A 23,706-nucleotide genomic window follows, 5' to 3' on the forward strand; every position below is an offset into this window, starting at 1 on the left:
GGGCTGGGTGGGCTCTGCTGAAGTTTGGTTGGGCCAAGTTCTTGACTTAAAGCAGTTCTGCTGGGCAGCATGAACCTTCCAACTGTGGGAGCTTGAGGACAAAACGATGTAAAAGTGAAATTGTGGCCCACAAAGGGGTCTTGGAGTGTCACTGCAGGTGTGACCTGTGGTTAGGGTGGCATTCTGTGTGGTGCTGGGTGACAATGTAGTTGGGTGGGATACAAGAAAGGAATGAGGGCTCTTCCTCCTCTGCTTTTAGTGAAGTGCCAGTTCAGATCCATCATCAGACTGCTGGATATCTTGAAATGGCAAAGCAGCAACACTCATTTTCACTTAGGAGGGAAATCTAATATTAAATCACAAAACAGTTTCTTCTTCCCCTTTGTGGAAGTGGAAAATCTGCAAGTGCTTTCCCGAGCAGATTTCTCTGTTCATTTGCACACACTTGAGAAAAGTGCATTTAATTAGGATTAGCAAGTCTCTAAATTGCAGATGGTTCTCAGGGGAAAAAAATAGTTATGAGTGCATTCATGACATTAAAATCAGTACATTTAATTCAATTTCATCTTAATTTGTAACATCTAAAGTAGTAGTTCCTATGGAAGATATTAATATGATTTAGGATTACTGGGGAAAATGAGATGTAGCAGTTCCAAACATGCTGCAGCATGATTCCCATGTGTAATAATGCAGATTGAGTAATGACATGCTAATTGCAAGAATGCCCATTTTGACATGTGTTGTTATCTGTAACAAGGGTCAGTTGTGTGATAAGTAGTTTTATTTAGTTTGGAGATCATTACTGATAGACACAGGGTCCAATATTGGGTCAGATGTGAAATACTAGACAAAGCAGGAGCTGTAGTTGCTGTTGGAGCAGAATTCCAGAGGGGAGGCTGCTGGGCTGAGCATGGCACTCCAAAACACCAGGTGCTCTGCTTTAACACTTCCCAGCCTGTCACAGACTCACTGTAGTGGCTCTTCCTCTAGAGAACCAAATCTGAAGGTGTGGTGTCTGCCCAGGTCATCCCCTCTGCACTGATTGAGCTGAGCTGAGCCTGAGCTGTTTGGGGCACACACAGCAGCTTTTTATCTTCCTCCTCAGTGTTTGTAATGACATCGAATCCCTTATGCTCCAGGATGGGGATGGGGAAGCTCAGACTGGGGAGCTCTGGATTTTGATGATGACATTCCCTATAACAAATAGCATTCCTTCTCCAGAATTGTCCTCCCTTTGCTTCCCCGAGGTTATCCCCACTCCCAGCACGCAGAATTCCATCCTGCAGCCCCCAGGAGCTCATCTCTCTGTTCAGCGCTTCCCAGATGCCTCTCAAGCCGCCGGGAGGTGGGAAAGGTTGTTCCCCCCGGTCCGTGTGTGCAGGAGCCGCATCTCCCGCCGCTGGGGCAGCTGCAGGTGAGCACAGCCGGTGCCAGCCTCTCCGGGGAGGCGATGGGAGCAGCATCCTTGCAGGTGTCGGTGCTCCAGAGGAGCGGCGTGTGCCGGCATTAGGTGGCGGTGTTGGCCAAGCAGAGGAGCCGGACCCACTGGAGCTGCCGCATGTCCCCGGGACAAATTTACTTTAGACACCCCAATTAATTAGCAACTGTGTAAAAGAACCCCATAAACACAGAGCCGCCCGGGCACGGAGGAGGTGACCTGGGCAGTAACGTGGCAGCCACAATCGGCATCACCAGGAAACCTCTCGAGGGGCAGATGAACCAAAGCAAATCTGCAGATACAGGGACCTTTCCTCCGATTTTCTCTTCTCCCTTGATCAATAGTTCCTGATATTTCTGATTCTGAGCAAATGTAGCTGCTGGCAAACATTACTTTTGCCTGCTTGAATTTTTACTGTTAATTCAATGATATGTTTCATAACGTGGGACCGTCACTGTGGATGTCCCTCTGTGTGGATTTTGGGGACAAGACTATTTGCATGAGCAAATTCAATCTAATAAATAATTATGGAACGCTTTGGCATTTAAAGCTCATTGTACACATATAAAATGGTTTCATTAATCCTCTCTGAAAGTCATGACCTAATTACTGATTTTTTTCTTTTTTTTGTGCTGTTGAATAATTACTTGCGAAGAACCCTCCTGTGATTTCATCCCTCCATCTTTGGTGCTGTTTGGTGGAACAAGTGGAAGATAAAGAACAGGCAGAGTCTGTGTTACCCACATGAGCTGAGGAAACCACAGGCTTCTTGCTTTTCTGATAATTCTGGAAAATCAGGAAATAGCGTTCACTTAAAGCAAAAAAAATTCACATTTTGTCATGAAATGTTATTTCATTTAAGGGTAATTCTGTATTTTTAATATATATATATGTATGTATGTTCTCAGAAGTCTAATTAAAGTAGTTCTCAGCAAACCAAATGTAATTTTAATGTCAAAGTTGAGCTAAACAGTTTGGGAACAGAGAAGATCAGAACTGAGCGAGATGATAATTAATGGCAAAATACATTTTCACCGAACTTGAATTTTTTGCCTTCTGTGTTATTTTCCAAATCCGTCTCACCAAAACCTCCCCAAACTTCCCAGCAGCAGGCCAAGGTATTTTCTGCCTCTGGGACAGGTTCATGTTCTCAGCTGGAGGAAGAGCAATGGCTCTGCACTTCAGTTCTCTGGATTGTCCAGGGCATGGATTTTCCAGGCTCAGATTTTGGGTAAGTAACACCTTAAATGCAACAGCTGCCCTTACCCTTCTCAGTGTTGGTGTCCTGTGCTCACAAAGTGGGATGAGGGTGAGACTTGGCAGTTCTGAATTTCTCTTTCCCTTTGGTTCACCTTCTGTGTTGTGTTTGGGGCTGTATTTCTGGTCTCCCTCCAGCTGTTACTTGTGGTTAAAAGGTAATTGAACTCAGCATTTCTGTCCAGATTGTGTCTTGTTAAAGTCTCTTTTAGCAGAATCTAAATCTGGGCCTCTGACACTTTGACAGAATCTGTTTTCAGGTTGAAAAATTTCTTTCCCGATAAGAATTTTGGTTGTTTTCCTGTTTGACTCCAAAAGCCTGAGCTGATCATCTTTAAAGAATTAGCACAATTGCTTACAGATGGACTTTTCCTATAAAAAATGTGATTTCCCCCTTCTCTAACCAGCATTATTGCTGTTTGCCTGAACTCAGGGGGTACTCACTTTATTAATTTTCTGGGATGAGTTTATCCAGAGTTATCAATATTTTATTAGTTAGTTCAGAAAAACAAGCAAACAAAATTCTTAAACACTCCTAACGCTGTTCTTGTCAATTAAAAGGGAATATTGAACATCCTGGTTCAAGAAATGCTTTGGGTTTGGTTTTGGTTGCAGATTTTGGGTTGATTTAAACTTATTAGTGATTTTTTGCACTGGAGTTATAGAGCTCAGTCTCGGAACACATTAATGCCCCCTGAGTTGCACAACACCACTGAGCTGCACACTCAGCCAGATCCACTGAATTTGGTTGTGAATGGTTTAAAAATAAAAATCAGTGATAGTTTGACAAAAAAAAGGACTTTTTGGTGGAGAGCCAGGGGGCTGGTAACCAAGGACCCGTAGCTGTATTTGCATCTTTATAAATTAGAGTATTAATGTAAAGCTGACATCCAGTTCTATTAAAAAAAAAAAAAGAAAAAAAGAAAAATATATTTAAGGTATATTTCTCTGTCTTTCCTGTAATTTAATGTTCCCTGAGTGCAGTAGCACCTGCAATGTCCAAACTTTGCAGCCCTGCTCTGGTGACTGCAGGAACATCCAGGGGACCCAAGGCTGGTTCATCTCCACATCTTCAGAGTCCCTAAACACATCACAGCCATAAAAGCACCAGTTCGCCAGCAAAACTATGTCTTTCCTGTGTTAAAAATGTTGTAAATGCCTTTCAAGTGTCAGTACCACTGCAATAACTATTTCCAGTGTGCAGACAGTCTTTGTTTTCCAAATGTTCTTGTTAGTGTTGAGGTTTATCTGATCTCTTCAGGAATTCTCTTCCTCCCTCACTGTGGCTTTCAGACAAGCAACACACTTAATATTTTAGGGGCTCCAGTGTATTTTGTAGGACAGCCAGAGGAGGTATCACAGGGTTTAGCCTGGATTACCATTTGGGCTGCAGAAAGCTCTGCCAAAGGAGTAAACTTTACAAAATTGAGCAGTCTGGACCTTTCTCCAGGAGCCTGGCGTGGCCTGATGTGCTAAGAAAAAACAGAGGTAGGATTTGAAGTGTGTTTCCCCAGGGCACAGGCTGGTTATGAGCTGCTTTGGGGCACGTGGCTGGTGTTTAAGGTACATGGGGAGCTGGGCACCCCCTGAGAGCTCTGTATCCTCATGTTGATGGGATCCCACAGGAGCACATCCCTTTTCCTTCCTCATTTGTGGTGCCAGGTCACTGCTGATCCCCAAAACAAGGGCACATGGGCAGACCTGGTGTGAGGAGCGCCCTGCTCAGCCCTCATGTGCTCATAGCCAAAATCTGGAATGCTTCTATGTCACTGTTTGTCCTGCTGTGACAGACACCTGTCCTGTGACCCTCCTGCTCCTGTGGGATGGGGTGGGTGGAGGAGGACAAGGTCCCAGCCCATGTCCTGGGTGGCCATTGGGGTGTATGGTCCCCTCAGGACTTGACTCCTTTCCCTGAACAAAGATCTTCCCAGTAGCAGAGAACAGCTTGATACAGCCTGATGTTTTATGCTGCATTTTGGATGGTTTTTCCTGTGATATTTTTCCTGCTCTTTCCCTGAGGGCAGCCTGAGGTCTGGAGCCCAGTTAACAGCTTGGTTTGCTCCAGAGCTGCCTCTGAGCTGGGGCTGAGACGTTGCTGAGCTGAGACCAGATGCTAAGGGTGTGCAGGGTTGCCTTTTGTTCCTCTAAACATTTGTCTTTGCACCCATAAATCTTGCCAATAAACTGCCCTGAGTGACACAACGCCCTGCAGCTGCTGTGCCAGCCGTGGTGCTCCAGCTGTGTCCCAGCCTGGCTCAGGAGTGCAGGGCAGCAGCTCCTGGGCAAGCTCCGCCCATGCCTGGCACCAGTGCCAGCCCCACGTGGAGATGTCTCTGGGCTGGGATCCTCTTGTCCATGGAGGGGGATCAGAGCAGTGAACAGAGCTGTCTGTGCAGGGGCACCAGTCCAGGGGCACTTCTGTGCTTGGACATTTCAGAGCAAACTGTGGGTGACACAATCCCAGAATAGCTGGAGTTGGAAGGGCCCTCTGGAGATCCCCAGTCCAACCCCCTGCCCAGTCAGGGTCACCTGAGCAGGTGACACAGGAACATGTCCAGGTGTATTTGGGATGTCCCCAGAGGGGGAGACTCCATGCCCTCCCTGGGCAGCTGTTCCAGCTCTGCCACCTCCATGGAAAAAAGTTCTTGTTCATGTTGAGGTGGAAGTTTTGGTTTAGTTTATGGCCATTGCTCCTCCTCCTGTCACTGGGCACCACTGAACAGAGCCTGGCACCATCCTCTTGGCATCCCTTGGGGATATTTGTGTGGATTGATGAGATCCCCTCTCAGTACTCTCCTTCCCATTCTGTGGTGCCTCATCTGGGTCACATAATCCCCCTGTTGTGTGGCAAATCCAGCCCCTGGTCCCAGGCTCTCCTCTCCTGCCTCCCACAGACCCAGAGAGGTCCCACCTGGAGCCCTTTGTGCCATGACCTTGGTGCCCTCCTGGAGTTAATGGATCCCTCCTTAGTGCCTGGACCTCTCTGTTAGACCAGCTATTTAAATTGTAAAACACTCAGCAAAGGTAGACAGAATGAAATTTATTCCTGAATTGTTGAATAATGTAATATTCGTGTTGTACATAAAAGAATCACAAACCACCCAGCCTGATTTTCCTGTGAAAACATTTAACTTTTATTAAATCAAGACAGTTTTAAGGAGCAGCAAAAAAAAAAAAAAGCAAAAAAAAAAGAAAGCAAAACCAACAACTGAACCAGCTTTCAAAGTTGCCCTGTAGCCAAAACATCCATCTGAGAAGCTGAAGGGTTGATTTTATTTGTTTGTTTGTTTGTTCTTCTGTTGGAGTGTAGCACCAATAATTAAAAAAAAAAAGAAGAAAAAAAGAGAGAGATGCAAGTTCAAACTCTTGGAATAAATCAGAGCAGGCTCTTAAGCCTGCTGAGAGCTGCCTGCAGCTGCTTTGGCATCTCCATCCACTCGGGAATGCCGTGGTGAGGGTTGGTGAGTGGTCCTGCCCCACTGGCTCACCCAGGGCTCCAGGACAGAGGCACAGGGATCCTTGTGGAGCACAATCCCAGCCCCACAGCCCAATGGGGTGCTGTGGGCAGGGGCAGGAGGTGAAAACCCACTACCGTGGCACATTTATTGCTGCTTCGGGGAGCACTAAAGTATTGGGGGTCAGCGCCCCAGTGCCCTGCAGGTGGGGCTCCCTCCAGGCCAGGATTTGGCCCCACCTCTATAAAACATGCCTGAGCCATTAACGATCCTTCCCAGGGAAGTGGCAGAGGACCTGCATGCTGGAGTTAAGTCAGAGAGGCGAGACAAAGCCCAGGGGAGGGTCTGCGGGGAGCAAACCTGTATTGGCAGACAGCAAGATGAATTGGATGATCTAATAGTCCTTTTCCATCTCTAAGTTTTATGATTCATTTGTTATTTTAGCCATCTATATATATTTTTTATTTTACCCTAGAGGGGTTTCTTGAAATGTGTGCAATATATTCCTTAAAAAAAAATCACTTTTAAAAAAAAAGCAGAGGTCGGTGTTGCAGGATCCACAGCACCGTCTGTGCGTGGGTTGGGAACGAACTGCCCTGAGTGTGGGAGGGGTGGGTGGCCCTGGGGGTCACCCGAGGGGGTGGAATGGTCACAGCAAGGGTGGAGTGGGCAGAGCCTGTCACTGGATTTGGCTCTGCAGGAGATGGACAGCCAGAGAAGGGATGGGTGAAGTACTCTGAAAAAACCCTGGAAATGGCTTGGGAAAGGCAGGAGATTTGGAGGAAATGAGAGAAGGGTGGGGGGGACACAGCCAGCTCTTTCCTTCCCTCTGCTCTCCCTTCCACAGGGGTGGAGACACCTGCCCAGTCCTTCAGTGACCTTCAGGGGTGGCCAGGAGTCTGCACTGCCCTTGGCACGGGCTGGCATGGGCTGGGCTCTGCTGCTCATCGTGTGTTTGTCACAGAGCAAGGAGGAGCGGCAGAATTAGACCTGGCTCAGGTGACCCTGGACCCATCAACATTTCAGAAGGACAAGCCTCAGGAATCTCTGCCCAGGAGAGCTCTGACTCCTGGGCACTAAATAACCCACGGGGTGGGCAGTGGGAATGCATTCCTGGCACGGGGGGTGGGACAGGGAATGCCCGGGATAGGGAATGTGACCCAGGGGACATGGAGGGTGGACCAGGGGACAGGGAATATGAACCAGGGGACAGGGAGGGTGGACCAGGGGACAGGGAGGGTGGACCAGGGGACAGGGAATGTTAACCAGGGGACAGGGAATGTCCAGGGACAGGGAATGTTAAGCAGAGGACAGGCAGATTCAAACAGAGGACAGGGGATGTGGACCAGGGGACAGGGAATGTCCAGGGACAAGGAATGTTAACCAGGGGACAGGCAGAGTCAACCAGGGGACAGGGGATATTCCCCAGGGCGATCCATCGCGGGAGAAGCCTCCGTAGGAGGGTTTGGTGTCTCAGTCTCTCCCGGTTTCTGGCCACAGCCCCGGTTTGGTGTGAGAGCAGCGCGAAGACCCCGCAGATCCCACCACAAATAACCCGGGCACGGAGTGGCCGGAGCAACACCAGAGGGGAAGGAAAAGCTCTACACAACCAGTGCAGCGATGTTAGGGGGCATTCTCCCCTCTTTTCCTTACTCTAAGTGATTATTATTTAAGGGAAGGGAGGCTGCTAGAAATTGTTCGTGAGTTTTACTGAAACAGGCACACTCCTGCGGTGTTTTTTTAACTCCCACAGCCTCTCCGGGTCAGTCTTTTTCTTTCTCTGCAGAGAAAGAAAGGAAAAAAATAAAAAAGGAAAGAAAGAAAAGAAAAACCCACACAAAAATCAATCCATCAAATGTCATTACAGATTTATTAAGCCTGATGTAGAAAGACTTTTAACAGTAACATCTTCAGAAAGCATAAAAAGAGCACTTCTGTTCAGTCTTGTGCTTTGAAAATCTAAATATATTTTTATCATATAAATAATTCTTTTCATGTTTTAAGTGCATCTGTTTTTTTTCTTTTTTTTTTCTTTTTTTTTTTTTCCCCTTTTCAAATTTCCATTTTACAATTGGCCAAAACTGAAGCCTGCAGTTGACTGAAATGAAGCCATTTGCAAAGCTAATGATGTTGGGAAGCGTGTCTATGGCGAGCCCTATCAGCTACATTTCAGAAAGGTAGTTCAATGAGTGCAGCATTAAAATGAGGGGCAGCCTCCAGTAAAATCAGAATGGAACACACCCAAGGCCTTAATGTCTGCAGTTGGGTTTCCTGATGCAAATTGCGATAACATTTCAGATGTGAGCAGTCGCTTTTTCCAGGAGCTGCAGTGGAAAAGAGACGTTTTATGCCACAAAAGAAAGAATTACCATGTTTAAAAATGTAAATAATATATGTATAGAAACCTTTTTTATGGAAATGAGGCATTCAGGATTATGTGAACAGTTTGGGCTATTTTTTTTTCCCTTTTAAACACAACAGATAAAGATGTGTGATCTATTATTCAGGGCTTTAATTACAGTTCTAAAACTGCAGTGATTTTATTAAAAAAAATCCCTGGGCATAAAAAGTAACGTTTTCTGTGGGAAAGTTGAGGGATTTTTTTTTTACAATGTATTTGCATGGTGAAAATACAGAACAAAAAAAATCACTGTTAATAGATTTCAATGGTGCAAAATCATACATAGAAAGACATCCTAAATGCTCTGGAATACAGTCATCTTCCTGTAAATCAGAAAAGGCCTTAGATAAATAGGTTTGACCTGATTTAAATTTAATGAGATACATAGTCCTGATTGTTAATAATTGGTTTGGGGGAACCCAAAACAATAAAAGCAATAATCTTCTCTAGTATAAATTATATGAATTTATTTAGCAATCAACCAAAGGGAGGGGGGGAAAGGCATTAACATTATCAATTTGTTTAGTTTAAGTTAGTTATAATAAGCAAATAATTGGAAGCAAAATTGCCAGCCAGGCTTTTGGAAAGACAGTAAATATTAGGCAGATGTGTCTGTGATGAAGCTCCGGGGCCACTAGATGGTATGGTCCTCCCAGCAGAAAGGGCTTTCTCCTTTAGAAGGACCATTCATAATCATCCAAACCAAGTGAAACATGGTTTTGATTAAAACAGCCTGTTGGCTCAATAATCTTAGTAATTTTAAAAACATCCTTAATGTGGAAGAAGAACACTGCAATGTCAGAAATGGCCTTGGGGCCCATTATAAACAGCAACAAAATAAATAAGGAGAAGAAATGAGGGGTCATGAAAACAAAATTAAGCTAATGTTTCAAATTTTGACAATTATGAATTGTTCCTCCAAGAAGACATTAAAAAAATAATTCAGGCACTATTAGATAAAATACAAAGAGAATAATTGTACATGTATGAGTTTCCCATGGGACTAAGCATGCTTTAAAAGCAAAACTTGACTTAGATTTCCCCTCTTCCCCCCACCCCCCTTTCTAGCCAGCAACTGGGCAGGTCTCATGCAAACACAGACTTGCTGCTTCTCAGAGTTCCTCCAAAAACTCATCTCTAATTCCTTTATGAGCCATTAAAAGATGATGACCAAGAAAACAAACAAACAAAAATTACAAGCATATTTTCTATTGGAAAAAAAAAGAAAAAATAACATCCCCCATTATGGACCAATTTTTTTCTTTTCCTTTTTTGTAGGAAACTGAAACAAGCAAATATAACAAAATCTGTGTTCATAACATGGCAATAGAGTTAATATATACAAATATGTACAGTATAAAAATGCATCAAAGGCGCAACTTTTCATCCCAACAAGCTGCAGTGCCCAAGGAAGGGCAGTTTGGCCCCCCCTCCACTCTAAGGTACAGGCAATATGTTCTATACAGCATGCACTGGTTACAAAATCAGTGCAGAGCACTGAGACATTCGACAAGGAAAGTCACTGCGAGTCCTCTCTGAGGGAGTCCCGTTTGTTTGTTTATATAAAAAACTTGGTTAATTTTCCTTTATGCCATTTGGAGTATATACATTTTTTAAAAATTTCATTTTAAAGAGAAATGAGCTTTTGAAGCTTTATTTTTATTACCATTTTTGAAACAAAATTGCAGACCTAACACCATGGGTCACAGATGGGACCTGAAGATGCTGCCAATAAGAAACGTGTGCCGGGGCAGAGGAAAACATCCCATTTACTGTTGTGGCCAACTGTGCTCCTTCATTCAAATGGGGATGGATGTCTCGTGATTCCTGCTGACAGATTCCAGATAATACAACCCAAAACAAACAGCCAGAATAAAAAAAACCAACAGAGGATTAAGAAGTGGTGCCTGAGCACAAGACAAAAGGGGGTTTTGTACCAGAGACAGGACAGAGAAGTACCCTGAGCCAAATGAGGACTGTTGAGCTTGTCAGCTTTTGCAACCTGTATTGCACATCCCAGCGTTTGCTGCGCTGTAAAGCCAGGATCCTGTGCTGCACATCCTGCAGGTTCCTGCTGCCAGCAGTGCCCAGCTGGTGCCCAGCCAGGGCTCGGTGCCTGCTCGGGCAGAGCTGCACAACCCCCCAGGTGTGTGCACACCCATGGGGTGTGTGTGGAATGTCTGTATCCACCTGCAGAGCTACACACAGACATGCCTCTGTGTATGTTCCAGCCCAGTTCCTAAGGGAAAACACTGCCCACAGAAATCTCCCACGGCTGAGGCAGTTGTGGGGATGTTTCCTTGCTGTGAATCCCTGGATGGGGACAGCATTCCTTGCCTTTAACAGAGCTGCATTTTTTCCAAGGTGTTATTTTCATTTTCTTCTTGAAATACTGATCTTCCCTCCCCCCCCCGCTATCTCATCTAAGAAGTCTAATGAAAAAATTTGTTGCCTTTACTTAGATCAAAAAAGGAAAAAAAAAGGAAGTTTGCTCAGCAAGCTGGTGTGAACTGAAGTGGGGATGTATGATGAGCCAGGATTAGTATTTAATCTGGTGTCTCAAACAGGGCTTTTTGCAAAGGCCTGAAGACATTTCATGAGCTGAGAGGGATGATGAACTGGAAGTTTATTACTCTGCAGTTAAGTCCGGGTACAGCAAGTTCACTTTTAAAAATACTCTCCAAGAAAATAATGTGCAGACACTTTGGAACAAGAAACAACAGTGTCATCCTAAAATTCATCTGCTCTTCACATTTTTGCCAGCATAGTCAAAACAAACACCACTAGTGTAGACTGGAGGATACTGGGGTGAAGGTGCTTGCACTGGGATAGAAATGGTCCAGCAAAACAAAAGGAGCTGTACCAGTATAAAGTGCTTTATGGTGATACAACTGGTTTGACATCAGGACTTTTACCAGCATAGTCACATCAATATCAGAGTTTTGCAATCACCTCCCTGTGATAACTATGAACCCTCTGAAGTGCAGAAGGTTTAATTTGCCCAGAGACAAAGACTGTTTGCTGAAGTTTGTTTTCAAAACTCCCTAAACGCATTGGGAGTGCAAGGTCAGGACTGTAAGGACAGTGTTTGGGGCTGGGCAGACAGAGGGAAAATACACTGAATTGGAAGGAGTGGCTCTGAATTTACCCTGGAATAAATGCACCCAGAATCTGGCCTGATTTTCAGACTTTGGACTGAAACCAAACCAGAGGGAGGCAGCTGCAGGGAAGATCAGGGAGGTGCTGGTGGGACGTGTGGGATGCAAAGGTGAATCAGCTTCTACTATCACTGCAAACCCATTGTTTTTATTATTTTATTCTTGCACTTTCCTTCAAAACAAAATTGGAGAATAAAAATTCTACACTTTGTGTGCTTGTGTGAAGTCAACAACTGCAGGAAATAAGAAAAGAAGAAAATCCAGGGGACTGTTTCTTCCTGGAATAACAACCTAGTGGCTCACCCAGGGCCATCAACATACAGATCTTGGTTCAGGTGCAGACAAATTGGGACCTCAGTTTGATGAAATGTGAATTGAAATCTGCCTTTAGATGCATGTCATTTATTAATTAATTGCAAGTTTCAAATTAGTACATTCGCTGTGGTCCAAATTGTCACATAACACAATGATCCAGGATCTTGGAGGTCTTTGCAAATCTAAATGATTCTATGAGATAAAAAAGGCTCAATTTGCACCCACCAATGTCCAACTCAAACTCTTCAGCGACATTATGGAAAAGTTCTTACTTTTAGTGAAATTCAAGACCCTCTTGCTGACCATTCCCAGCTGAGGACAGAGCTTTGGCAACAAGGAAAGTTGGGATAAATGGTGAGGGGGAGCAGGAAGCCCAGGACAGCAAAACCACAGTGTCACTGACCCTGCTGTGAAACCCAGCGAGAAGCTGGTCTGAGGGCTCCTCTTGGGAGGTCAATGTCCAGGAATTACAGCTCTGTAGCTCCTCTAGGAGCAAAAGTAATATGTCAGGCTGTGCTGTGAGAAGATAGGCACCAACCAGTAGCACTTGTTCCCAGTGCATGGAGGCGGCTGGATCAGTGCTCTTGCTTGGGGACAGATGGCCTTTAAAGCCTGCTGTAATTGCAACATATTGATCTGGAATCTGTGATCAATACTGTCTTTATAGAGAGAATTTTAAATATAAATTGCATCGTATATCTGTTGGTGAAGACAAAAGCCCTGTGAGATCCCCCTCTGCCTGCTCCAGTCTGGGAGCTGCACACGGAGAGGGGACGTGGCCTCGGCACAGCCTGGGGGGCTGAGAAGAGTCACTTCTTCAATCCCTGCCAACATCAGGCTGCCATCTTCATTCCTTTGTGTTTTGAGCCCAAAATAATATCCCCAGCACAGCCCAGCCACAGGCTGCCTGGAGCTGCTGGGCTGGAGTGTGGTGGGATGAGCCCAGGTCAGCACAGAGCCCCTTTGCCCCCAGAGAGGTCCCACCAGGGCTGCCCCAGGCCACAGCTCCCCTGCCTCTGTATTTGTGCTCACTGAGGGCAGCTCGTTTTCCAGGGATGCTTCCCAGTGGGAATATCCCCTTTCTGTTCTACGAACTGAACCATGGGTATAAATTAATGAGTAAATATGGCACTTTATCAAAACATGATTAAGGAAAGGAAAAAAAGGGCTAAAAATGAAGGGAAAAATCCTTGCCTTGTTAATGAGTCTGAGTTGACTCAGTAGCCTGTAAAACTGGCTTGGAAGGCTTCAACCCCTATCGTGCTAATATATAATTATTGATTTTTAAAATGACTTTTTATATCCTCCTTGATCTCTAAAAAAGCTGGGGAGGTCAGTCTTGTAAATACTTTTACAAGTAGGTAATAAACCCCCTGATAACTTGCATTGACAAGTAATTACTGGGCAGGTTTGTTAGCAGATTCTCAGAGATTTTTTTTCCCTCAACAATTATTATTGTACTAATGACAACCATTTTTAAAGTTAAGTGTCCTTCTCCCTCTCAGCTTAAATAATAAGATACTGGACAAAACACCTGAGACCGATCCACTGAAATTCTTATATATTAGGCTCCGAAGGGATGCTCATTACATCTCCCTCTTTTAAAACAGCACATTTTTATAAAGGTGATATGGCTTATTTTGACATGGGTGGTGGTGGGAAGGGAGCTGTGGTTGCTGAATAAATCTTTCAAAGCAGGGTAACAATTCTCACTGCTTTATTGCAGTGCAGAAGCACAAACAGCTTGGATATGTGGGTTATCAATATGCCACTTGTTAATAAGCAAGGACGTGAATCATAAATATTCGGCTGTTTGATCACCAGGCTTTTAATTAATGTTTTGATGATCTCCAATAAGAATAAAAATCAGAACGATAGATATTGAGTAGCTACGACAGAGAAAAGATGCAATGATTTCCTGTGTTACCTGATTTATATGACAGATAAACTATCAACTCATCCAGTTCTGTACAGAGAAAGGGAGAGATGTACATTTTCTTTTTTTATATCATACTGTAAAAAGAATAAAAATCACTTAATTCAAATGTGTACCTAAAATGTTCCCAGAGGATGGCAATGGCAGCAGAATGAGCAGGGTGAGCACTGGGGAATGCAGCCTTGTGGCCACAGTTTTAAAGGAAGGAGCTGTTCCCACACTTGCCTGTGCCAGAGCAAAGCCCTCTGAGCAAAACCTGCTGCTGGAATGGCCAGAGCTCCCCCAGGGGGATCAGGACCTTCCCAGGAGTTTTCAGCTTGGGTGTCCCAGGGGCTGTCAAGGTGGGGCCATGGGGTTTTGCTGCTCACTGGCTATGGGGCACCAGCAAAGCCTCTTTCCTGACAAAATTGAGCAGCTGATGACACACAGAGCCCCAGCCCTGGTTGCTGTGGGCTCTGAGGGCCTCCCTTTTGTGGGAAGAGGCTCCTGGCAGTGCCTGCATTGGCATCTGTGTGGCTTGGCTGTGGCCATGAGGGACAAACCCAACTGCATGGAGGGTTCTCCCAGGGCAGGCAGGAGAACATCCACAACAGGGAACAGCATCAGGAACTTCACCCCCTGGGTTCTGCAACAAGCCAAATATTTTCTCTGTGCACCCAGAAGCTCAGAGGAGGGAGCAGGGCTGGAGGTACACACGTGATTTCTCCCGAGTGGTGATTTACTGCAGCGCTTGTGGCCTTTGGGTCCCCACCACGGGCCCCACCTTGGGCAGCTTCACCTAATAACTCTGACCTGGGCTGTGCAATTTAACAGCTTCTGAGGAGCTCGATGCTAATGCATTGATTTTGCTTTAATAGAATCTTGTTGTCAATGGCCGGTGCTCAGCACGGCGCAGGCTTCAATCTTAACCCATCTGAAGGCTCTGCTCGTTTCCAGTTGAGCTCCGTTCATTTCCAGTTGAATAGGTTAAGCAAAGACAGACCTCACTGTTCTCAATTCACTTTATGATCCTCCCATCATAAAAAATAATATCAGCACCTTGCTTTTCATGTCAGAACTACATTTGAGCTGCTATTCCCTATGCCCATGAGTAAATCCCATAAAAGCCGCCCCGTTGTACTGTCGCTATTTTTCCTTGTGGATGATTGATTGATGGATGAGTGCTGACACTTCAATGAAGCTATTTCGACTGCCATCTCAATCCGATGATGTGAGGGGTATATTTTCTGTCCATGCCTCATTACTTCAGAATGACATTCCTGGAACTTCATTTACTTTTTCCCTCCTTCCCTCAAGCGCCATATTTTTTCCCATCTAGGTTATGCATGCCATAAAAAAAGCAATTTGCTATTATATGTGGCATAAGGGCAACACTTTCCCTAGGAGGTAAATAAGAAGGGCCTTTTTTTTCCTCCTCCATGGTGAGTTTAGGGATCATGTCAAAATTTCCCAAGCACTGCCAAAACAGGCCCTCCTGCACAAGCCACAGGGAATGCAGGGAGCATGTTTAGCCTGAGTTTGTGAATGCTGTGCTTCAATTATAAACTTGAACACGGAAAACAAACCAACAGTGAAACACACCCCAAAGCCCTCTCTTCTTTGAGAAAGAGCCTCTTCTCCACTTGTGCCTCGCATACTTGGAATATTTCATTTGCCACGGAATAACAATTTACAACTGGATCCAGACTGATTTTTCCTTGGAGAATTGGAGAAGTTCATCATTAAATGCAGAGATGGATTTGTCTACTGGAGGTTGCTTGTGCTGAGTGAGAGCAGCCAGGGCTGTGCCTGGTTTTCCAAGCAGTGCACTAGGAAACAGGAGACTCAAGACATGGAATATCCTGCAAGAGCCTGGGAGTTGACTCAGGGCCCGATTTTAATCTGTGTAATACAGTATTCCCGTTAATAATAATGTATAATTAAGACATCCGTTAAAAATCCATAACGTTAATTTAATGGAGAAAATCTAATACAGTTCTATTGGAATTTTTACGTTAAATTAACTTTAACGGGCTTTTAATGGATGTCTTAATTAGATCTCATTATTAACGTGAATATTCCACAAATTAAAATTGGGACCTCGAAGTTTTAATGAAAAAAGTTCCAAGCACAAACTCGGAATTGCCATCTTTGTAGCCCCCTTCTCCCCAGCTCTTGGTGGGCTTGAAGGCACAGCACAGGACATGGACACCAGATTTTGATCCCATTTTTGATGGCATAAATCCAAAATAACTCCATTGACTACAACAGAGGGTTTCAGATTTACACTCCCCTAGCTGAGAAAGGAATTTTATTTTTCTTCTTTTATATCTATATATAGATATTTATATAGTGATATTTATATATAGATATAGCTCTATTTATATAATGTTCAATAATCTAACAATAGTACTTCTGTTTAAAAATCCCTCCATCCCATATGTCTCGTCATAAACCGTAATGGAGATTTAAATATATATATATATCTGAGGAATAAAACAAACGGAAAATAATCCATTTCAAACAAATCTTTGGCAGCAACATGGTTAAGCATAACTATTTGAACAACTTGCACAGAAGATTAACATTGTTCAGAGGGTTTTTGGCTCAGAATCTGTTTTAACTTAATAATTCTTGTACTTACTGTGATGTATTGATCCCTAGTGCAATGACTGGATTGGGCAACCCAGGTGCAACAGTAATAGCTGCACAGAATAGAAACATTTCCTTTAGACAAACTATCCCAAAGGGGTTATAAATAGGAAATGGACATTACCATGAAAAGTAAAGCTTCCAAAGTGACTGCATCTTGTGTAGCACACTTGGACATTAAACTATGAAGAATTTTTTTTCCTGTCAAGTGTTACAAATTGATGAAATAAGTACATCAATGTTCTCAGTCATTATCTTACTTCAGTGGCACTTTGTTTTAGTGACAGCAAAAAGGGACAGTGGAGACCAGACAGCCCCAGTGCAGTTTATCAATGAAAATCTAATATTGTCCATAAGCAGGGGAGTGGAAATCAATACTTCATTACCAAATTGTTAGTGAGGATGAAGAAGAATAGCAGGAGTTTTTTTGGCAGTCTTCTGGGTCCGGGTTGCTGTGAGTTCAGTGTCAGGGCCGCAGTGACGTGCAGGGCGGGCTGGGCTGGAGAGCTGGGGCTAAGGCATTCGTCCTGCAAGCACAACAACAACAGCCACTGTCACCAGCTTTTAGTGACTATGTACCTTCAGCCAGAGAAAGTTCTGGAAATGACTCAGCTTCCCTTTACTTTGTCCACCCACGGGCTCACAAAAAGCAAGGACACCCAGAACAAAATCCCAGCTCCTTGTGCCTGTAGCTGCACAGGGATAGCTGGCAAAATCCAGCTGGTGCTGTGGCTCTGCCTGGTCACCAAGCACATTACTCTGCATCGCTGCCTTCCCCTCATGTTGCTTAAACCAGAATAATGAGCTCCTTTCTGCACCCAGCCAAGAACAGTCTCTAAAATCCTCATGGTGCTTGGACATCTCAGCACCCACATGGTGTTTAATTACTCCACTATTGCCATGTTATTTCTGGGTGTCGTGGCACCTCCCGAGCATTAAAAGCCATCGCTCTTCCAATGGACCTTTTCCATTCTGCAGCTGCTAAAAGTGCTAAGTGACTCAAGTTGTGAAGTTCCTGCTGCACAGAGACAGAAGGGGCTTGTTTTATTTAATTTCAAGATGTGGGTTTAAAAGTTCAGTCCAAAGCTGAGTTCTGTTTTGCCTATAACCTGGGACAAAGATACTGAGAAAAGCAGGAGAAAAAAATGACTGGAAAAATAGGGTGAGAAATGAGGCAGGCAATAAGTAGACTGAAAGTCAATCTGGAGAGAGCACAGAGGAAAAAAAGAGACCAGCAGTGGGCAAAGAGAAATATGTTACTGAAAAATATATTATCTGTTCAAGGCCATGGATAGTTCAGCAAACACGACTCAAACCCTGTGGTGTGTTCCCTGTGTTCTGGCTAAATCAACTGGAAATTCAGTAGTAGCTCTATTTAAAGTAAAATAAACTCAACTTCTCAAAAAATTCCATATGAAAACAAAAATGTCCATTGACTTTATGCTATTTAGTTTATATTTTGGTCTGTTTTACAATATCTTTACCTTTTCAGTTTTCACAGGGATGCTGAGTTTTGCATTGGCAACCAAACCTGCTGTGGAGAAACTGTTGGAAGGGAGGAAGAGGTTTTGGCAGCTGAATGTAGAGACTTTTGGCAACTGGGGATGCATGGAAGTTAGTTTGAAATTGTGGTGAATACCTTAGAGCATTATTCCCACTTTAAATACATTAAAAGCAACCCATGTTGACACTTTAAAACGTTGTCTTTAGGTTTCAGAGGTAATGCTCCAGAGCCATTTGCTCTTTGCAAACTATTGTTTTTCACTGCAAAAGGATAAAGCTGTGCCAGTCTACACCTTGTTCAGATTTCAGAGAAATCCAGAGGCCTTGCCATTCTAAGTTCTGGAGCCGAAATACAGCAACACCATGAGCTGCTGTGGCCAAGTTCTCACTGCAGACCTACCTCTGCAAATACAGCAACACCATGAGCTGCTGTGGCCAAGTTCTCACTGCAGACCTACCTCTGCAAATACAGCAACACCATGAGCTGCTGTGGCCAAGTTCTCACTGCAGACCTACCTCTGCAAATACAGCAACACCATGAGCTGCTGTGGCCAAGTTCTCACTGCAGACCTACCTCTGCAAATACAACAACACCATGAGCTGCTGTGGCCAAGTTCTCACTGCAGACCTATCTCTGCAAATGGTCCAAGTGCAGACTATGGGGATGGCACAGGCATTTGGCTTTACCTCTCCAAGCAGATATTTGCAGCCCTCACCAGAATGGAGAACTACCTGTGACATGCCAACTTAGTCCTGCCTTAGGTCACACCAAGCCCTTTAGCATCTGTCTCGTTCATGGATGAGGGACACCAACACCATGGGCTGGTCCCATGAAGGCCAACATGAGCTGACACAGCTGAGTGCAGCAGTGATGACTCTTGTTTAGCTCAACTCTGCCTCCAGAACATCATTAGGACCATTAAGCAGCATGTAAGTGCTCAATCTGGGAAGGAGCCCTGAAGTTACTGCAGAGCACTGGTTCCCTGACAGTGGGAAATATTTATCAAAGGCTTGGATTGGAAAAATGAAAAGCCAAAGTCCTGCCTCCTTTCCTCCTTGCTTCATTGTGAGGAAGGTCCTGAGATTCTGGAATAGACCAGCTGTAAATTCAGCATAGCAATATTGCTGGTCACTCCCAGGGCTCTTCAGAGGCACAGCAGTCAGGGGGAGGCCCACAAGAAACTCTTCTGGCAGCAAATAAACTTTTGAGGCTCAGTGTCTGTGTACTTGACTAATGGTAACATCTGTGCAGAAGGAAAATCAATTGGGACTTGGCATTGATTTCCAAGGGATAAGTACTTCACCCCTAAGGTCTTTTGGCCAACTGAAGTCCCCATCCTTGTGGTTGTGGGATTTTTTTATTTTATTGATACCACTGCAGGCTGGGACAGGACTTTGGGAAATTAATTAGTGTGAGCCCTGATCAATAAGGGTCATAGTTTATGTATTTCATTATCAAGTCTGTAAGAGATTCAGGGAGTATGTGGAGAGCTTGTCACCCACAGTCAGGGCACAGCAGCCTGGGCACTCAAACAGCACTTGATGGGCAAAGTCTGGTGCTTCCTGGGCATCTGCTGAGATGTAGTTCAACCTGTACCACAAAGGAAACTTCATCATTTAATTGTTATGAAAATGCAGTTGAGGGTGTTCATTACACTGATGTGTTGTACAGCATATGTGAAATATCAGCCACAGATACTGAAGCTTTGCTTTTATTTAACACTAATTATCAAGCCATCAACAGATGTAAAGTCATATCTATTTTAATGTGGATATGTCAGGACTCAGGATTCCTTCTAACAACCGCCTTCCCACTCCTTGTCCATGGCACAGCTTCCCTCTCCTCACTCAAATCTTGCCATAAAAACACAGCTGTGAAACCTCTGAAATAGGAACTCTCCAACTTGTCTGCAGTCTGAGACAACTGTCGAGAGTGTGTCAGCAGCTGAGGGGGCGTGTGCCCAGCTGGGCTGGCTCTGGCTGCTCTGCCGTGCTCCTGGGCCACAGAGCCATGCTCAGCTCACTTCTTACACACTCCAAGCCACTCCTTACACATCCCAACCCCCGTGCTTTCTTTGCCCTCTCCAGTGTCTCCTTTTGCCTTTTCTCCACGGCCAAAAGCCACACTAACAAAATGACGCAGGTTCCTGGGGGCAGGACAGAGTGTTTTGCAGAATACTCTGAGTGGGAAAGGGACCCACAAAGATCATCGAGTCCAACTTTTCTTTTTAAAGTGAATGGCCCTCAACCCTCAACCCTGGTGTGATTAGAACCGTGTTTTAACCAGGTGAGCTCATCTCAGGACATGGGCTGTCTGCTCTGGAGTGGTTTTCTAGTCATACAGTCATGGAATCACAGAATGGTTTGAGTTGGGAGGGACCTTAAAGATCATTTCATTCCAACCCCTGCCATGAGCTGGAACTAGCCCAGGTTGCTCCAAGCAACCTGGCCTTGGACACTTCCAGGGATGGGTCAGCCACAGCTCCTGTGGGCAACCTGTGCCAGGGCCTCACAGTAAAGCATTTCTTCCATATATCTAATCTAAATTTCAACTCTTTCAGTTTGAAGCCATTCCCCCTTGTCCTGTCACTACAGTTCCAAATGAAGACTCCCTCTCCAGCTTCCTTGTAGGCTGCTTCAGATAGTGGAAGGCTGCTGTGAAGTATGTGAGGCCCTTTGATTGGGGATTGCTGTTTGTTTTTTGGGATCTCCAGAAAATACCAGCCTGTTCAGTGGCTGGTCTAATGTGTGGTGTGGAACTCTAGAGCCAGGCAGATGACAGCAGGTTCATGTGTTTATAAGGTCTTCTTTGTATCTCCAGATCTTTGCTAATATCATTTTACCATCTCCTGTTTATGTAAAGGGATAATAAAAATGACAGTATTCCTCTGTGATCCACCCACTGCAGTCCATGGGAGTCTGGGGATAAAAACTTTGTCATTGTGCAGCTGTACCTGCAGTAATAAACTGCAGGACTCTTTAAAGGCCACGTAGAAAGACACAGACAGTCCCTTTGTGGTTACCAAACATATTATCTCTAGATGTCATTTTTGACCTACTTTTGCTAGATTTTTGCAGCAGCAGAAAATCTGTTCCTTAAAGAACCATCCTTACCTAGATAGGAAGAAACCAGCAAATCTGGATATATTTTATTTCATTTAGGACTCCTCTCACCATGAATTACACTATTACAGGCTTTAAATGCCTTCTCGTTAGCCATAATTATAACTAAAATTATATCAATCTAAACAGTAACTACTCCAATGATTCATCCTGATTGGGAGGAGCGTGCTCCCTTGAGTTATCCCTGCCCATCCATTTTAGAGCCTTGTGCGGGAACAGCTTTCCAGAAGGTCATTTAACAGCACATTAAATAAATAAACAGAGCATATTTGTTTCAGAAAAAGCACTCCAGGAGGGTGGGAAAGCATTCTGGGAGAGGTAAGAATAACCCTCATGAAAACCAATACTTTCACCCTCACTTGAGAGTGCAGCAGCTGCCCAGGGACAGGCAGAGGCTCCATGTGGTGCCAACAGAGAAAGGTCCCATGTGTTCTGCACACTGAAAGCTGCCACAACCCACCACAGCCACCAGAAGGTCCCCAAGCCTCTCATGTCTCTGCAGAACCCACCAATCTTCACATATTCAACCTCAGCCATCAGCCATATGGAAAGGGAAGTGTGGGAAAGGGTCTCCTTCACTGTAGAACAAATTCCCGTTCTGTGATCCAAGTTGTGAGAGTGTGGGACAAAGGAAAGGAAATGTGGGCTCTAGCTCTGATGTTCCTGGGGTGTGTCTGCCTGAACACAAACCTGGCTGTGGTAACACCCAGGAGGAGGAATGTAGAGACCTTGTTCCCTGGGATGATGGAAATTGCATTTAATAAAAACTCAAAATCATTAAGTTGTATTTCTCTCAGAAAACTCCTTCTTGAAGATGCTTTGTTCAGAGGCCAAAGGCAACTGAAAGGACTCTGGATTTCAGCAGCAGGACCACCAGAGCCCACATCTGCATTTGGTTGCAAACACCTTCTCTGTGGGTGGTCAGAGAAGTTCTGCTGCTTTACATCACATGTTTGCACTATAAAAGAAAAATCTGCTTGAGATCTGCCCAAATAATCCCCAACTTGCTTTCAGGAACTTCTGCTCCCTGTGCACGTAGTTTGCGTGACAGGACTGTTACCTGTGGCCCTGCCTGAGCAAAACTGGTAAGGAAATGCCTCTTGGTGCTGTGCACAGTGCAGGGAATACAGTGATCCATCTCTGCCAGGAGCCGGGCACGGATGGCACCAGAAACCAGGGCTGGGCTGCTCAACTACAGCAACGCTGACATTTTAGGGCCACACCTGTGCAGCCTTTATGTGCATCAGTTCTGCCACCTGAGTCCTAAGAGGGAGATGAAAACATTCTTATGCATGTATTATATCGTAACTTATGGTCAATTATTAACTATATTTATATATGCAAGAATATCTATGTATTTCTGGATACCTGGGCTGGTGGAAGGTGTCCCTGCCCATGGCAGAGGATGGGACTGGATGAGCTTTAGGGTCCCTTCCAAGCCAAACCATTCTATGATTGCTCAATTCCTTTGGAAGTAGGCAGGAGAGAAAGGGAACCAAACCAAGTGGGTGCTGAAGCTGAGCTCTCCTTCAGAGGTGTATGGGGGGGTGGCTTTAGGAAAAACATTTCACCTCCCTGATGTTTTGCTGACGGATGAGTCAGATGAAAAATTGGGGCTGCAGTTCCCTGTGTCTTCAGAGAGCCACGATAAAATCCGGGGCTGCTGGAGACAGTGGGATTTCTGCCACTTGTGTTGAGAAAGGCCAGTATTTCACCCAAAGCTCAGCCTGGGCCTAAAGACGGCCCAGGACACACACATGTTTGTGACAAAGAGCACAGGGGATGTCTAACAGGTGTGAGGGTGTATCCTGGTCCCCACAGTCACACCAGTGGCCTGGGGTAACTGGTCCCCCTAATTGCTTCTGCACACAAACAGAGCCCAGTGCAGGAGTGTCTGGATGGAACCCAGTCTTGGAAAGGGAAGAAAAAAAGAGAAGGAACATTTATTTTTTATTTTTTCCAATAAAGTATAGCCATCAAGTCACAATGTATTTGGGAGCACATGTTATTGACAGCCTATTCTTGGAGAAAAGAAAAAAAAAGAAGTGAATTTTTTGGCAAAGTTTCCTAAAGATTAAATTGTTCATTGTACAGGGCACCATCTGCCCTTGGAGAGAGATTTAGTTGATGGCAGCTGCAACCAAAGTGTGGAAGATAAAGCTGAATTTCTGGTTTCTTTTCAACTAGCAACTGTCATTACAGGTCACATGCAAACTGTGTCATTTTCTGTGACAAGCAGGTTCTGTAGACTTGGGTGCTCGCTACATTTTAAACTGCCACCTGTACAGATCCCAGACAGAAACAGCTTTTGTAACACACCTTGGAATACGTGAATTTAGAGCAGATAAGACAAAACAATTATGGATCAACCATCTGGACACTGGCTGGGGGTTCCAGGCCCAGGTTTACATGGATGGAGGTCAGGACAAACTGGTGGGTCACTCCAGGTAGATTGTCTCAATTAATTTGGGAGCTTAAAAAGGCCAAAT

General features: G+C 44.7%; 1 protein-coding gene across 2 annotated transcripts in view; it reads right to left on the minus strand.

Annotated features, from left to right (window-relative positions):
* Positions 1–7,993: 7,993 nt before the first annotated feature.
* TSHZ2 (teashirt zinc finger homeobox 2) overlaps positions 7,994–23,706 on the minus strand; it is a 219,813-nt gene continuing 204,100 nt past the window's right edge. For both annotated transcript variants that reach the window (XM_071572936.1, XM_071572935.1), the window contains exon 3: positions 7,994–17,118. In XM_071572936.1, the coding sequence (XP_071429037.1) occupies positions 17,117–17,118 (2 nt within the window). In that variant the 3' untranslated portion in view covers positions 7,994–17,116. The remainder of the gene's footprint in view (positions 17,119–23,706) is intronic.

This window comes from Pithys albifrons, chromosome 18 (assembly GCF_047495875.1).
Source record: "Pithys albifrons albifrons isolate INPA30051 chromosome 18, PitAlb_v1, whole genome shotgun sequence".
In the NCBI taxonomy this organism is placed as follows: domain Eukaryota; kingdom Metazoa; phylum Chordata; class Aves; order Passeriformes; family Thamnophilidae; genus Pithys; species Pithys albifrons.